At 41.3% G+C, this 17,423-nt stretch overlaps 1 protein-coding gene across 1 annotated transcript; it reads left to right on the forward strand.

Moving 5' to 3' along the window:
• Positions 1–8,964: 8,964 nt before the first annotated feature.
• Positions 8,965–17,126, forward strand: LOC106541353 (vomeronasal type-2 receptor 26-like). The gene is made up of 6 exons (XM_087714710.1): positions 8,965–9,221; positions 10,578–10,866; positions 11,066–11,923; positions 13,229–13,456; positions 14,317–14,443; positions 16,203–17,126. The coding sequence occupies exons 1-6, from the start codon at positions 8,965–8,967 to the stop codon at positions 17,096–17,098; spliced, it is 2,655 nt and encodes an 884-aa protein (XP_087570836.1). The 3' UTR covers positions 17,099–17,126.
• Positions 17,127–17,423: the final 297 nt, after the last annotated feature.

The following is a 17,423-nucleotide window of genomic DNA, read 5'->3' on the forward strand; positions in this document are numbered from 1 at the left end:
TTCTGTGCCGTATTCACCACTTTGAACCATCTGCAATCTAGGAAAGTGATTTTTTCCACACATTCTATTTCACCATCAATTTCTGTTTTGATGTTTCACTTCCTTGCAGTGGTCATGAGCTTGGTCTTTTTGATGCTCAGAAAAAGACCAACATTCTCATGTTCTTCTTTGATTTTCTTGATCAGATCTTCCAAGCCTTCTTTGATTTCTAAGAGGAGAGCTGTATCGTTAGCATATCAAAGACTCTTGATGTTTCTTCCAACAAGTTGAATCTATATAGTTATCTAATGCAGTTATTATTCAAGCACATATAAATTTCTAATATATTTATTAAACTATTATCTTTAACTTATTCTATTTTGTGTAAATGAGTTCCATATTTCATTATTTTTGTCCATGCAAAAATCTATGCCTCTAGGTACCTCATTGTTAGTTGGAAAGTGAAATTAAGTTGTTGATCTCCTATGTGAATGGAACCATACATGTCTTTTCTAGTGCTGTAATATTAATTTTTGGCCATAAAAAGGCATAAGGAATCCATGTTGTCTGGTTATGTTCTGAAAAATATACCTTTTGTTGCCCGTATACCTATGCATTCTGCTTAAACGTAGTGAGTGCAAAACAGGTTAAAAAGTATTTTAGAGAAGCATATCCTTTTTATCTCCCCAACAAAAAAGGTGTTTCTGAGAAATAAATGCAATACAGTCCAAAACAAATACAGAGAAAAAGTTTATTTCATTATGTAAGGAACAAGAAAAGAACTCAAGGAAAAAGTTCACTCATAGAAGAAGATGGCACGAAGTTAATGGGCAGGAGGGTGAAAGCAGAACTGCTTAATTCCTTCTTTGCCTCTATCTTTAGACTAAAGGAAAAAATTGCCCAACCTATCAAAAGTAGCACTGTGAGAGACAGAACAGGAATTCAGGTGAAAAAATGAGTCATTTTTAGAGAAATTGCAGCAAATATAGGATGCTAAGAAAATAGAACACATCTTCCATATTTTTTGCCCCAGGCAGCAGGCTTCAAGTCAAAACCTTTTTATTTTCCCATTTTAAAATACTTTCCCCCATTTTTTTTGGTTGATTGGGTGGTAGATATCATTCAGCAGAATATTTACTTTTGAGAATGTACAACAATAAACAATAACAACAACAATAACCAAGCCAGTTTGATCTAGTACTAGAAAGAGGAAGACCAAGAATTCAAGTCTTGCCCAAGCAATGAAAGCTAGCTGGGTGACTTTGGGCCAGTCACTCTCTACCAGTCCAACTCACGTCACAGAGTTGTTGTTGTGGGGTTGTCAAGGAGGAAAGTTTGCTGCCTGGACTTATTTGTAAAAAATAATAAAGGTGGGATATGAATAAACAAATGAACAAATATAAGAAGAGATATTTTGACGAAATCTCAGAACCTGTTTCAGAAGATGGGCTATTTTCTAAGAAACATAGAACATTCTCCCTACTAGGATGCTCCTAGGGCATCCTGACTGTTAGGAATATAATCTAACGGTTGGGTTGTCAATATATAAACCATGTAATAATGTTGTACCTGCTTCTTTAAATCATACTGTAAAATGTGATTGGTTGCTGTTTCCCTCAATTGGCCATAAGAGGGAGCCAGAATGACTGTTAGCTCTCTCTGTTTCATTAGATGCTGGGCTGATCTGATTTGAGTGTTTTTGGAAGCTGGAAGTGCCATGAGCTATTGTAAGTTTTGCAACTGCTAGTAAACTTTGTGTACCGGACTGATTATATGATTACTGGACTATGTTATTTGGATTATCCCTTAACTGAAAGACATTGATGACTGACTGTATGACTTGGACTGTTTGATGGTCTCTGATACCTCTATTTCCACTAAAGTAAAAGCCTATTTAAACTGCAGGGTCTCTGTAGAGTCTCTTTCCTAACGTCCCTATCTCCAAATAAAGTTGGTGTTTGAATAAGTGGTTGGCAAATTCTACTCATAAATCTTCCCAATCCTTATTTTTAGGCACCTCCCCAATGGTGAAACGTTGTCCATGGGGTCACAATGGGCTGGACATGACTTCACAACGAACAACAACAAAGCCAATGTCAAAAACTACTGTGGCCTTGTTCTGTAACTTTCTTTCTCATGTCTTTTAAATCCTGTACAATATATTTTATTCAGTTAGATTAAAACAACATATACCAGGAAATTGGCTTGCATTATACTTACAACATAAAACATATACTCTGGGAACTATTAAAAAGAAGCCTGTGATGCCCTTTGCTACTTTGGAATGCACTCCCTCGGTCCTTGAAATCTGGACAACATTTCACCAAAATGCCTCTGAGAACACGGATTATAAACTGATGCAAAGAGGATAAATGTCCCTAAACAGGCATACATTTTAACAACATGACCAACTGCATCTTAATAAATTTTCTTTATTTTCTTGCAAACTTATGTTACGTCCTGTTTCTGTATTGGCATGAAATCACTTTTCAGTTAATATTTTGTGGTAGAAATTTTGTTACACAGTAATTATAACCAGTAATACAAGTCTACTTATAATTGGAAGGGGTTATATGAATGAGCATGATACATTAATTCATGTACTATGCTCATATGGGAAAACAGCCAAAGAAGGAGAAATTGCCCCCAGAAATCGAGTTAGAGAGAGACCAGGGCACGAGCGATTTCTCGGAGGGTCTGGTGCTGGCAGTGGACTGGAGAGACTTTGCTCTCCAAGGCTGCCTTTTACGAAAAACGCCGACGCCGCTCGGAGGTGCCCGGAAGACGCCGCAGCCCAGCTGATTAGAGAGGCGCTTAAAGACACCGCCCGGGTGCCGTTCGGAAGCTAGAGAGAGACCAGGGCACGAGCGATTTCACGGAGAGTCTGGTGCTGGCAGCGGACTGGAGAGATTTTGCTCTCCGAGGCTGCCTTTTACGAAAAACGCTGACGCCGTTCGGGGATGCCCGGAAGACGCCGCGGCCCAGCTGATTCAGAGCGGCGTTTAAAGACACCGCCCGGGTGCCGCTTGGAAGGCGTCGCGGCCCAACTCGGCTAGAGACGTTGGGTAACTATTGTTTGGAGGTTCGTTGTGACCCGGCTGACCTGAGAGAGCCTTGACTCTCCTCCACTTGCTGGCTGAGAGAATCTCCCCCCCCCCTTTATGTTACTTTCTCTGTCTCGTCTGTGTTTTTGGTTGCTGTGGATTTGCACTGGACTATTCATCGCCCCAGGGAGAAGGCGGTTAGCCTGGGACAGCACTGGGAGAGAATGGGAGGCTGTTTTCATCTGCTGCTATTGCACCCCCCTTCCTCTCCCCTCGGCTTGGCCTCCCCTGTCGGTGCATTCTCCCCTCCACTGGGCCGTCGCCACCGCAGGGCCTTTTGCTGGGTGAGATTAGACTCCTCTCGGAATGCGGCCTTTGGACTTTTTGGATTATATTTCCATCTGCTCTTTTATCTGCACTTTCATCTGCCACGGCCACTGCTGCCTGATGCCGCCTTGGACCTGCTACCACAGATAGCGCCACTACTGGCCGAGTGGGGGTATTTACAGTACATAGAAGGCCCTCTCCTTGCCTCAACCATCTTGGACTTTTTTGGACCTTCCCAGAACTATTCGCACTTTAAACTAATCAATTTTTTTGCGCAATTTATAATTTCTTTCTTTTCTTTCATCTTTCTCTTCTTTCTTTGTATGGGCTATGCATGAGGTACGCTTGAGATGAATGAATGTCCCACTTTTATGATCATATTGTTGTAAATTTTGTGTTTTTAACTTCTTACGTGGGGACTGTTTGGGGGAGTGTATGAGTATGCGTGATTCGGAGGACCTGCCGGGAGTTGCGGGGGCCACGGGGGTGGTTGAGGGGACCAGAGACACGGGAGAGGGTCGGGGTATTGCGGTCGTAACAGGGAGGGGCAGATACGGCGGGGACTTTAGGGCAGGCCATTACCGGGGAAGGAGGGTTCGCTACATTACAGAGATCCCTCCTTCCGGCCCTAGGAGTCCCACTCCAAGACCAGATGGCGCAAGTAGTCAGGACCCTGGTCTCAGGCTGTTGTCGCTAAATGCCAGGTCTGTTGTACATAAAGCTCCTCTCGTCCGGGACTTAATTTTAGACGAGAGGGCAGACCTGGCATGTATTACTGAAACCTGGCTGGGCCCAGAGGGAGGAGTCCCCCTTGTAGAGCTGTGCCCAGAAGGATTTCAGGTGCTACATCAGCCGAGAGCCCAGGGAAGGGGTGGGGGTGTGGCCGCTGTTATCCGGGAGTCGTTAGTTCCTCGTAGGGTCCCTGCTCCGGAGATTGTCGGGTGTGAGTCTTTGCTGTTAAAGTTGGACCTCAAGGGTCAAGTGGGTCTGCTGCTAACGTACCTGCCTCCCAACAGCGTTGCAGCAGCCCTCCCCTCGCTCCTCGAGTCGGTAGCCGAGCTGGCAATTGAGTTCCCTAGGTTGATGGTCCTGGGGGACTTTAATTTGCCGTTGCTCGGTGAAAACTCTGATGGGGCGCAGGAGTTCATGGCTTCCATGACAGCCATGGGCTTGACCCAAGTAATTCGGGGCCCAACCCATTCAGCGGGACACATGCTTGACCTCGTATTTCTCTCGGAGCAGTGGATTTGTGATCTTGGTCTGAGGGGGAGTGACATCATACCCCTGTCGTGGTCAGACCATTGCCTACTGAGGCTCGACTTCCGGAGGCCAAACCCCCACTGTAGGGAGGAGGAACCGACCAGGTGGTTCCGCCCCAGGCGTCTTATGGAGCCGTCAAGGTTCCAGACAGAGCTTGGGGTTATTCCTGACACTTTCGCCCACAGTCCGGTGGAGACTCTGGCTGCTGCGTGGCACTCGGCAGCGTCGGAGGCCCTCGACCGGATTGCGCCACTGCGGCTCCTCCGAGGCGGCGGATCCCGGAGACCCCCTTGGTTCACCGAGGAACTCCGGGAGATGAAGCGCCGGAGGAGATGCCTAGAGCACCGTTGGAGGTCCGATAAGTCCGAATCGAACCGGGCAATGGTAACCACCTGCACCAGGGAATACACCAGGGCACTTAGGGCAGCAAAAAGATCGCACATAGCCACCCTGGTAGCATCCGCTGAGTCCCGTCCAGCCGCCCTGTTTAGGATAACCCGCTCCCTATTGAACAAAAGGGAGGCGGGGGAACCCTTGCAGGGCAGAGCTGAAGAGTATGCCCAATTCTTAGCGGACAAAATTGCTCGGTTTCGGTCGGACTTGGACTCCACCCCCGCAGTTCCAGCCGAGGCGCAGGGGGACCAAGTAGAACAGCTCTGGGTTGAGTTTCAGGACGTTACCCCCGGGGATGTGGACAAGGCCATGAGAGCTGTAAGTACCTCCACCTGCGTCCTGGATCCGTGTCCCTCATGGCTGGTTACTAACTGCAGTGAGGTGACACGAGGCTGGATCCAGGCGGTTGTAACCGCCTCCCTTCGGGAGGGGAACTTCCCCGCCACACTGAAAGCGGCGGTGGTGAGACCCCTCCTGAAGAAACCATCCTTGGATCCAGCTGTTCTTAATAGCTATCGTCCAGTCTCCAACCTTCCCTTTCTGGGGAAGGTTGTTGAGAAGGTGGTGGCCTTCCAGCTCCAACGGTCCTTGGAAGAAGCAAACTACCTAGACCCCTTCCAGTCAGGCTTCAGGCCCGGTTACAGCACAGAAACCGCTTTGGTCGCATTGATGGATGATCTTTGGAGAGCCAGAGATGAAGGACGTTCCTCCATCCTGGTCCTCCTTGACCTCTCGGCGGCTTTTGATACCATCGACCATGGTATCCTTCTGCGACGACTGCGGGAGGTGGGAGTGGGAGGCACCGTGTTACGGTGGTTCTCCTCCTACCTCTCGGACAGGTCACAGTCGGTGTTAGTGGGGGGGCAGAGATCGTCCCCTAGGCCCCTAAATTATGGGGTGCCTCAGGGCTCGGTCTTATCCCCCCTACTATTCAACATCTACATGAAACCGCTGGGAGAGATCATCCGCAGGCACGGGATTAGATACCATCAATATGCGGACGATACTCAATTGTATCTGTCCGCCCCGTGCCAACTCAATGAAGCGGTAGACGTGATGAGCCGGGGCCTTGAGGCCGTTATGGACTGGATGAGGGTTAACAAGCTTGTGCTCAACCCAGAAAAGACCGAGTGGCTGTTGTGTTTTCCTCCCAAAGATTTGGCTACTATTCCACCACTCAGGCTGGGGGGTCAAATTTTATACCCCTCAGAGAGGGTTCGCAACTTGGGAGTCCTCCTGGATCCACAGCTGTCATTTGACCACCACTTAACAGCTGTGACCAGGGGGGCATTCGCCCAGGTTCGCCTGGTGCGCCAGTTGCGACCCTACCTGAATCGGGAGGCTCTCACAACAGTCACTCGGGCCCTTGTGACCTCTAGGCTGGAATACTGCAATGTGCTCTACATGGGGCTGCCCTTGAGGAGCATCCGGCGACTTCAGCTAGTGCAGAATGCAGCCGCGCGAGTGATTGCGGGTGCACCCCGATTCACCCGCATAACACCTATCCTCCGCGAGCTGCGCTGGCTACCTGTTGATCTCCGGATGCGCTTCAAGGTGCTATTAATCACCCATAAAGCCCTACATGGCGGTGGATCTGGATACTTGAGAGACCGCCTTCTGCCAATTACATCCCTGCGACCGATAAGATCCCATAGATTAGGCCTCCTCCGTATCCCATCGGCCAGCCAGTGTCGGCTGGCAACTACAAGGAGGAGGGCCTTCTCAGCAGTAGCCCCGACCCTTTGGAACGAGCTCCCCGTGGAGATTCGTACCCTCTCCACCGTCCAAGCCTTCCGCATAGCCTTGAAGAACTGGCTCGCCCGTCAGGCCTGGGGATAGGATAGTTACCCCTCCCGAATGATGAATGTATGTTGCTTGCTATTTTATTACATGTTTCTGTCTTAATGTCTGTATTCCCCCTCCCCAGTTTTGTGTGAGCCGCCCTGAGTCCCCTCAGGGAAAAGGGCGGCCTACAAATACTAATAAAATTCTAAAAAAAAAATTCTAATAAATATGGTACATGAATTAATGTGTCATAAGATTTCTGGATTTTAGCAGAAGTGTTTGCCAAATACACAAGTGTTTCACATTTGTACATTTCTATCACCATTATATTTTTCTGGTTTGTGATTCCTGGGCAATAGGACACTTTCCCACTGCCCGTTTTCCAAGCAGAGTGTTAAACATTATATATTTTCCCTCTGTTCCAAAATCCTTATTGTGCTCACTGAATCTGATTGTTCGTTCTTATCATTGCAATTCAAGAGTTGTAGTTCACAAGATATATACTAACACCAGATCTCTACCACTTTCCTTTGTTGTACTTTGGTTCATGTAGTTCTGAAAATCTATATTATTGTTCTGACAATAAATATGGACTGATATGTTTATTTTGCCATCTGTTGTTTAAACTTTCTCCCTTCAGTTTGGATGAAGTAGCAGACTTCATTGATAACATTCTTAAAAACCCTGGTCCCATAAACGGATCATTAGAATCCATTTGAAAAAGAAACATGGATGGTAATTTTGTCATACTAAAGAGACTAAGTCAATTTTGAAATGCTGGCATAACACTTGCAATAGAAGTGTTAAATACTTTGAAAACAAATGAAAATTATAAGGACAAAGTGGGTCTTCTACAGGTTCTTTATTGAAAACCTAATTTAGGATTTCTAACTTTTCCCTTCTCTAATGTGCAAGATCAACCTATAACAGCAATCATGAAAACATTCGTATCAGAGATTTTTCCACCGCACCCAAACTAAATTTGAAACTAAAAACTGATTATTATATGGTTTTATATTTTCTGGCTCAAAAACTGAAATTTGTGAGATTCATAGTATAAAGAATAGTTGATTGATAGAGGGATGGATTATTGGAAGAGTGAGAAAGAATTATATTGTTTTCTTTTGAATTTTTCATTTTTTTGGAACACCAATGTATTCTGGTAGGCTTTTTCTATATACTTGAGCATTGTCAACATTATCCTTTCCTTTCCTGTAAATCTGCTTTATGTGATTTTCCTGTATTTTCATTGGCCTCAATCAGTTTTTATATACCTTTTACAATCTTTTTGTTTAGACAAAAAAAATTCCTTAAATGCCCAATCCTTTTTTTTATTGTTGTTGTTCTCCTAAGAATCTCCACATCTTAAGTTCAGGGTAAAGAGTTTTCCTTGCAAACAAAATATTATATTTTAAAGAATACTGTCCCTGCTTTCATATTAGAGGAAAGTGACTTTTGAGGGAAGAGTGTTGGCATGATATTCTCTAGCATCAGTAAAGATTTAAAAAAAAACAGGAATGCTAATAAAAATGTGAGGATAACAACAACAAAAAAGGGAGTAAAATGAAATCAGAAGATACAAAAAAAACCATTCAACATTTCTTGGTTACCAAGAAATGACTAACTAGCTGGTATTATCATGGAGAGGTATATGTCAATGTAGATAACCTAATACTCAAGAGCAAAAATTTCTCAAACTTTTTCTGTACATAGGGAGAAGGCAAGAGTAGGTATGGTTCCAAGGCAAGAGAAATAAGTTAGAATTACTATATTATACCAACTACAACATGTAAACTAGATACGTACAGATTTCACACAAACAAAATTTCTATAAAACTCCAGGGACTGGTAGACTTGGAGGAAGAGTATTATTTGCCTGCTAATTAGGAAAGTGACTGTATTCCAGTTCTGTTTCTTTTTAGCAGTAACACTGCTGTATAAAGATTACTGCTGGAAAAGGAGATCAGAAGTGCAACTCTTTGACAAGAGCCCTCACAATTCACCTTCTGCCCCTGGAATCTCAGAGATTAGCTGAATTCATAAAAACCTTCTGCATTTAATAATCCAAATGTTTACCTTTATCTTTTTATTTATAAAAAGAATACTTTCCCTCCCTATTCTCATCTTTAGTAGATATTTCCTATTAGCTCTACTTCCTTGTAAAGGTGACAGCCACATGTTGTTCACCAAATACTTGAACAGGTGGGATGGTGGCTCAAAACTGCTGGCAGTTAAAATTATTCTGTTCTTCTTCTTCCTTCCTGACTGTGTCAATGAGCATTTGAAATCCATCTGCATCCATCCTTCCAAAGCTCGAAACAAGATTAGCACCTCCAAATCTCAAATGATACTTGGAGGATTTATTTCCCTTATGTATATTGATGAAGTGATAGAGAGTTTAACAAAAGAGCCATACTCCGCCAAAACTGGACAGTAAGTACCCCTTTCATCTTTGAATAAAGTGCAATACAATTTCAGAAAAAGGGGCTAGAATGTAGAAAAGGGCGTGATTTGGATCAAATGTGGCACTGCTCCCTTGGCTGTCACATTTTGGCATTTTCAGCATGACTTCAACTGAGAAATCCTTCGGAAAATGGAAAGTGGGATTCTCTGAATATTATTAATGACCATCTTAGAGATCTAGAATTATAAAGCTGCATTTTAACATAAACTCTCAAAAATTGAATTTTGAAAAAAATCTCCAAGTCTTTTCTTTCCTATACCACAAGAATGGAAGTAGCACTGGATTCATGAAAAATGTGATCTTTTGATTCTAAATTTTTTTCAATAGAACAAATACCTGGCATGTTTCTAAGATTGATCTATTTAGGATTCACAAACTGAAATTGAGGCAGTTGCAACTCTTTCTAGTAACATTTTTAGGAGCTGAATTTTAAAGGGAATACAATTCCAATTGCTCATATTATGTCCATAAATTGTTTACAATTACAGATTATAGTAATCAAATTATTGATTGAAGTATGTAGTTACAAATTAATTTTATAGCAGTTGTAGAAAGAATTACATAGAGAGGTGATTCATTTCGTTCAGTGTTCTTGGAAAAATCTTTCCACAAGAATGAAAGAAAAAAAAACTGCAAATTGGGACTCCAAATTGAAATGTTATATCTGATCATGTAATTTACTACACAACAATAAGATAGATCCACCAATTTTTAACTGAAGAAGTTGTACACTGGTATTCCTAAACTTTCAAAGACAAACTCGGGATCTTTTAATAGATGACTTTACTAAGTAAGTACAGCATCTTTGTATCTGTTAGGAAAAGGATTTCCAATTTTCCTCTCCAAACCATTTGCCTGGAGGTTTACATCTTGCTAAATGTTTCCTCCTAAAAGATTTGAATAGTTTCTGCAAAATTAATAAGAATAATAGTGATCAATTGGTTAAGAGAAATTAATTTATTTTTATACATATCTTTTAAAAAAGAGTAAATCTCATCCAACCTTGTAAGCTGCTTTTCACGTGTGTCAAACTGCAACAAATCTTTATAATTGGCTGAGTTCAATTACAATCTCCTACTGGGAAAGGCATCAGTATCAAGTGTGCTGATTTGGACAGAAAGAATCCATGCTATCTTATAAAGAACTAAGATCTAGGGCTCCACATCTTTTGCTCAAATAACAGGGGCTACTGAGGTGGTGGGGATAATGCACAAGGCAGAAAGTCATTGAAATCCAAAATTAGTTTCCTTTTGCACTCATAGCTCACAACTGGATTTAATTCTTTTGGAGATATGATTATATGTATTTATGCACTTTTATTTTAGCCTAATACCCAAGAACTTCCAGCATCGGTTTTCTATGTCTTTTGCTGTTCATGAGATCAACAGAAAGTTCCCCAACACTACAGTACTTCTAAGATTATATGAAAACAGATTCAGTGTCAGGCAGGCCAGTAAACATGTTCTAGGTCATCTATTTCTGGATCAAGGAAACCCTATCAATTTCAACTGTGCTGGAAGGAAGAAGACAGACTTCTTGCCCATCATTGGAGGCCTCCACTCTCAAAACTCTCTCCAGATGGCCCACATTTTGAACAGCTACAAGTTTCCACAGGTATGGCCATTTTTCACAGAGCAGCTTCTTTAGCAAAAGGGCTCAAAGAAGATCTTGATGGGAAACTTGGGGTGTTTCTGATTCTGCCATGCTGTTGCACTAGAATCCAAAATTATAGGCAGAATGGAAAAACTCCATGTTCTTCAAGATCCCCCAAAGATTCTCCATTTAATTTTCTATGCCTCTTTCTTCCAAACAGCTTGGTTTTGGTCAGTTTGACCCAGTCCTGAGTGATAAAGAGCAGTTCCCTTATTTTTTCAGTATGGTTCCCAATGATGACGTCCAATATGAAGGCATTGTTCATTTACTGAAACATTTTGGATGGAACTGGATTGGCCTGCTAGCATCAGAGGATGAGAATGGGGAAGCCTTTCTTCAAAGTATCCAGCCAAAGCTCTTCCAGAATGATATTTGTATTGCTTGGAAGCAATTGATCCCAGCTTTTAAAGGTGGAGATTCTACTGCAGGAACAGTTACTTCACATATATCCAACATACAAAAGACTATGATAGTGAAGAAAATTGATGTGTTCCTTGCTTCTGGGACCATCCAATCTTTGGAGGCTTTACAAATAATGCTGTATCTTTCTGAAAGGTCCAAGAAAATGAAAGTATATCACAGAGTGTGGATCATGACCTCTCAGTGGGATTTTACTGTGATGATATTTAAAACTGGGAGTTTCCCAGCCCAAACATTCAATGGGTCCTTATACTTTGCACTGCACACAAAAACGGTGCCAGGATTTCATGGGTTTCTTGAGAGGAGAAAGCAATTTGCAAACTCCTCTTCTCTCATGAGTAGATTCTGGTGGACTATATTTGATTGTTCCTTCCGTCCAAATTCCAAAGGAGTGAAACGCTGCACTGGGAAGGAAGACCTGGGCAGAGTCCCTGGTTCCGTGTTTGAAATGACCATGTCTGGAGAGAGCTACAATATCTACAATGCAGTTTATTCTGTAGCACATGCTCTGCAAGCAATGCGTTCAAGAAGAGCAAAGCAAGCTGCATTAAGGAATACGAAGGGAGCAAATCCTAATTTTCATTTTCAGCCATGGCAGGTATGTCTTTGCTCTTCCCAGAAACATGTATGAAGTTGAAGGAATCAGTAGTATGAAGGCTCTGGGTAACTTCCTCTTCAGAATTAACTGTTAGCAATTACTGCTTGCAATTCAGTCATTCATGCTTTTGTTAGTGCTTTGTCCAATTCAAACCAACTCCAGAAAGAACTCTTTTCTGGTGGGATGTTTGTCAATTAGTTTTGTACCTCAAATAACTCATTAATTTTATCAATCAGTGTGGAGTTGATGGGAGGCGCGATATTTTTTTTTGCTAATGTGTAAGACAGAGCATTTGTTGGTTGAGATTTGGAGTTGCTAATTGTTTGACCATTCTGACACATAGTCAAGGTCTTTTTGTAGGGTAGTAGATAGCTGACTACTTGTTGCCTATTTGATAGGAACACAGCTATCCACTTATGCAGGGAACCAGAGATGCCATAAGATTTTAGTTTTAGAAGTACTTTGTTGTGTACCACTGAATCAAAGGCTTTACAGAAGTCTATATAAATTGTGTCTATTGCTTTACCCTGGTCAAGTTGTGAAGTCCATAAATTTTTATAGTGTAAGAGTTGCAGATTGCAGGATATTCTTTAAGACTTTCACCATCATCTTTCACAGATGTTCTATGGTTCTTGGGCAGGGATTCCATTGTTTGCTTTTTACCAATGCATGCTTTTCCCTGAAGATAAAAAGTTTTATTTTGATCTTAGAAAACTTTCTGCAACTTTTTACTCACAGACAATTGTTCTGTTAGACTTTTGACTTACCCACAAGTCTTTTGCGTTCAATAATTTGGTGTCAATGTTTTTCCTAGAGATTAGCAGCTTTATCCTTAAAACCTTGACACTCACCTGGTTCTTCAGTTTTCTTCTCAGAGTACCATATGCCTTTCACTTGGTGAAAGTAGGGGTGAATTACCTCCACGTGTACAAGCTTTGCATGACAGTGGACAGGTGAAATTCAATATCTTTGGAAATTGTTTTCTAAACATTTCCAGCTTGGTGAACATCAACAACTTAGAAATTTTTCAGATCTCCTTTGTGCTAGCAATGACTTATTCCTTTATACTCCAGGAGTCGGTTTCTATGTGAACCGGTACCGGTTCTCTTTGCACGTGCTTTCAATTCAAACTGAGTTTTGGAATGTGGGTTGATGAGGTGTCCGAATCATACTGGAACAGATGTCAGTTACAATTGTAATAAACTGCACTACAGAAACTCTGTTAGGTTTGTGAATATTACCAGATCTGGGGTAATACTGAGGCAATTCTGATTTGATCTTACTTTTCTTCTCCCCTCAAACCAGCTTCACTACTTTTTGAGAAACACCCGCTTTAATAACAGTGTGGGAGAAGAAATATTTTTTGACGAGAAGGGGGATTTTGATCCAGGGTACAAGATCTTCAACTTGGTTGTCTTTCAGAATAGATCTTTCCAGAGAGTCCATGTTGGAAGCATGGACTCCAAAACTCCTGATGGAAAAATGTTCACTCTCAATGAAAGTGCCATTGTGTGGAATCATAAATTCCAGCAGGTAGGATTTTTTGAGGTAATGTAATTAAGCGATGACTCATCGGTTAAAGATGCTAAGCTTGTCAGCTGAAAAGCTGATACCCTGTGTTCAAGACCCAAATGCTGGTTTAATGAGTAAACTCCTGTTACTTGTCCCACCTTCTGCCAACCTAGGAGTTTGAATGTGTGCAAATGTGAGTAGATAAATTTTCGCACTTCAGTGGGAAAATAAGTCTTCCATGCACTTCGGCGTATACTGATGTCTGCCACATGGCAATGGAATTATCTTCAAAAAACGCTGACTAAGAAATGGAGATGAAAACTGCCTCCTAGGGTCGGGAATGACTGGATAGAGGAAACCTTGACCTTGACCTTTAGTAAAGTAACTATAATCTTTGGAAGAAGATATTTTTGATTACTATTATGGACTACCACATAAGTGAAGCACAATGATGATATCCTGGATGCAACTGTAATATTTACACCTAAAATGTATTAAAATGTATTACATGCAGAATAAATATGAGTAAGATGTTTTTTTCCCCTCTATTTCTATGACAAAAGTATTTTTTTAACTATTCTGACACTGGATGAAACAATTATTTAAACTGAATTTCTACCTGTTTTACATAATGTTAAAAACTAAAATCTTTCAACCTTTTCTCTCATTTTTTTAAAAAAATAAACAATAGTATTTCTATTCATTTAAGTGCTCTATTTCAACTTTATCAGGCAATTTTTTGAATGTGAAACTATGAATAGAGAAAGAGAGTAACACAGTTACTTTTTGAAAATGAAAAGAAGGTTTGTTATTGGTGGATATTGTCCCATGGTGTCATTTTTTTTAAGAAAAATTCCTGATTTCCTGATGGTTATTTCCAGGTACCTCCTAAGGCCAGATGTGTGGAGAGCTGCCTCCAGGGCTACAGCAGGGTTGTTCAGGAAGGGAAACAATCTTGTTGCTACAGTTGTAGAAAATGTCCTGAAGGAAGAATTTCAGTTCAAACTGGCAAGTTAAAAATAGAATTATAAATACAGAAATTCAGATGTTTTCAACATTGAATGCATTTTTATGTTAAACTATCCTTCACTGCACTAACATGTGCAGTGTTTTTAGAAAGGAGAAAGAGAACTTTCAAATAATTTGGAAATTAAATTTTATATTTTGGAAAAGAGAAAAGCATTGTTGTACATTGAGAATCTTTAAGTCAACCATTCCTTTACCAATCATTAAATGTTAAACAAAAATATTGAAAAAGTACCGTATTTTTCAGAGTATGAGACGTACTTTTACCCTCCTAAAAGAGGGTGAAAATTTGGGTATGTCTTATGCACCAAATGTAGGCCTGCTCACCCTTTGGCCTCAGTCTCCCAGCAATTTGCCTCCTTAGCACAAAGAGCTAATTGTCAGTTGGATCAGCCTCCCTACCATCAGCTGTTTCAGGCTGCAGGGATTGCCATTGCCAATTGCCACCTCCACGTGCCCCATTTTCAGCCTCTGCATGCCTCATATTTAGCCCATTCTGATCTCCACTGCCCAGAATGGGTGGAAAATGGGGCTTGCAGAAGCTGAAAATGGGGCTTGTTGAGGCAGCAATAGACTATAGCAATCTTTGCATCCTGAAACAGCTGATCATTGGGAGGCCCATGCTGAAATTCAAACTGAAAAGGGCTATTTGCTGTTTGTGACAAGGGGGTAAGTCAATAACTTTGAATGCCTATAGGATGTTCAAATTATTAGACTTATTTTTTAAAGACTGTTTTATTGTTCTAGGCAACTTAAAAAATGAGGAAACTTTTTAAAATAAATGCTTAATCTGAAGGGTCCAGTGCTACTGTATCTTCTTTTAAATAGCAGAGAATAACGTATATATAACGTAAATATACTTCCAGAAAGCCACATCAATCTTAATAACATCTGTACAAGTATAGTCTGAATGTAACAATATCCTGTTGTAGTATTAAGTTAAGGCAGCTGAAGTAGACACTAACTTAGTCATGTTTGGAGTAGATCTATTTAAATAATTGGGAGGTGTTATTGTGACTATATTTAAGAAAACTTTCTGGCATTAATATACTGCCAGACTGGAGAAATGTACATTTCTCCAATTCTTTGCTATTTCTATGGATCAAGCACACGCACAGAAATACACCAAAAAAGTGTGTATTGTCTGTACTATTTCCTCTTTGCTGCAAGGAGGCAAAATTCTGGGAGGGGGAGACAGATTTCCTCCCTTGTTTCCTCCCCCAAAGCTAGGTGCATCTTATACTTTGCAGCATCTTATATTCCGAAAAAATACAGTTTTAGACTCAGAGCATCATCATGGTCGTAATTTTCAAAATTTGGGCCCTTGGAGACCAATGTGAAATCACAATGGTTGCAGCTTCCAGGATCATATGATTGCCATTTGTGACCTTCCCAGCCAGCTTCTGACAAATCAATGGGGCAAACCAGATTCTCTTAAAAAGCAGAAGATTAATTTAACAACCGCAGTGATTCACTTAAAAACCATGAGAGAGAAAGGTCATAATCTGGGGCATGACAGACTTAATTTGTCCCTTGTTTAGTGATCAAAAGTTTGGTTGCAACTGTGGTCATAATTCCACTTGTAAGTGGAATTGGTTATGTTAATTGACCTACCAAGTATGCTTTCTCTATGTTGGCTCTTTATGTTAGCGTAATTTCTCTACTTTAGACTAGACTCTATATGTTAGCTCTATATTCTCTTTTTATTTGGAAATGACAAGACTTTCTTCATGTCTTCCAGATGCAGATCAATGTGAGAGATGCCCAGAAGATCAATATTCAAATTCAGAAAGAGATCAGTGCCTTCCCAAACATTTCACCTATTTATCTTTTAGTGAACCATTAGGAATCACTCTGACTTCCTTGATTCTTTTCTTTTCGGCAACCCTCATTTTGGTGGCATTGACTTTCTTTCTTCACTGGGACACCCCCATTGTCAAAGCAAACAATAGAAACATCACATGTGTCCTTGTTTCTTCTCTTCTCCTTTGTTTTCTCTGTCCCATTTTGTTCATTGGTTGGCCTGGGAAAGTGACTTGCATTCTCAGGCAAACAGTCTTTAGTATCATTTTCTCCATCTCAATTTCCTGTGTCTTGGCCAAAACCATTACAGTCGTCCTAGCCTTTTTGGCCACCAAGCCAGGAAACACAATGAGGAAGTGGCTAGGAAAAGGTCTGGAGAGATCAGCCATTGTCCTTGGCTCCTTCATCCAAATTGTTATCTGTGGGGTGTGGTTGATCATATCTCCTCCCTTCCCAGAATTAGACAAGCATTCACAGGTTGAGGAAATTATTATGCAGTGTAATGAAGGTTCGGATAACATGTTCTACATTGTCCTGAGCTACTTGGGATTGCTGGCCACCATCAGTTTCATTGTGGCATTCTTTGCAAGGAAATTACCAGATACTTTCAATGAAGCCAAGCTGATCACATTCAGCATGCTTGTATTTTGCAGCATTTGGCTGTCCTTCATTCCAGCCTATCTGAGCACCAAGGGGAAATACATGGTGGCTGTGGAGATCTTCTCCATCTTGGCTTCTGCTGCAGGCCTACTGGGTTGCATCTTTCTCCCCAAGTGCTACATCATAATCTTAAAGCCACAACTTAACACAAAACAACATCTGACACGAAGATAATTTAATGGTTGAATTCAGTTTGAATCCATATTCTATTTTTCAGCATTCTGCTGGTAACTCAGGGTGTCCATGGAGAGAATTGGAATATTCATGATATTCTGACATAACTCTACAATCATAACTCTGTTTTGCCCAAGTAGTTTATACCTATGGAATTCTGTTACTGTGATTTCTTAGTGCCTTTTATTTATTTCCATCAGTTATATTGTTTATTGGTTTGCCTGGTGAAGTGACTTGCATTCTCAGGCAAACAATCTTTAGTACCATTTTCTCAATCTCAGTTTCTTGTATCTTGGCCAAAACAATCATGGTTGTTCCAGCATTT

The sequence above is a fragment of the Thamnophis sirtalis genome, unplaced genomic scaffold, assembly GCF_051295495.1.
Source record: "Thamnophis sirtalis isolate CommonGarterSnake01/CBP01778 unplaced genomic scaffold, rThaSir2_p1.2 scaffold_4, whole genome shotgun sequence".
Classification (NCBI taxonomy): domain Eukaryota; kingdom Metazoa; phylum Chordata; class Lepidosauria; order Squamata; family Natricidae; genus Thamnophis; species Thamnophis sirtalis.

Bases quoted from the DNA above. Each gene is read 5' to 3' on its own strand.
- LOC106541353 (XM_087714710.1), top strand. From the start codon at position 8,965: ATGTTGTTCACCAAATACTTGAACAGGTGGGATGGTGGCTCAAAACTG. The intron at 9,222-10,577 runs GTAAGTACCCCT...CTTTTATTTTAG, and splicing joins TACTCCGCCAAAACTGGACA to CCTAATACCCAAGAACTTCC. The intron at 14,444-16,202 runs GCAAGTTAAAAA...CATGTCTTCCAG, and splicing joins AAGAATTTCAGTTCAAACTG to ATGCAGATCAATGTGAGAGA.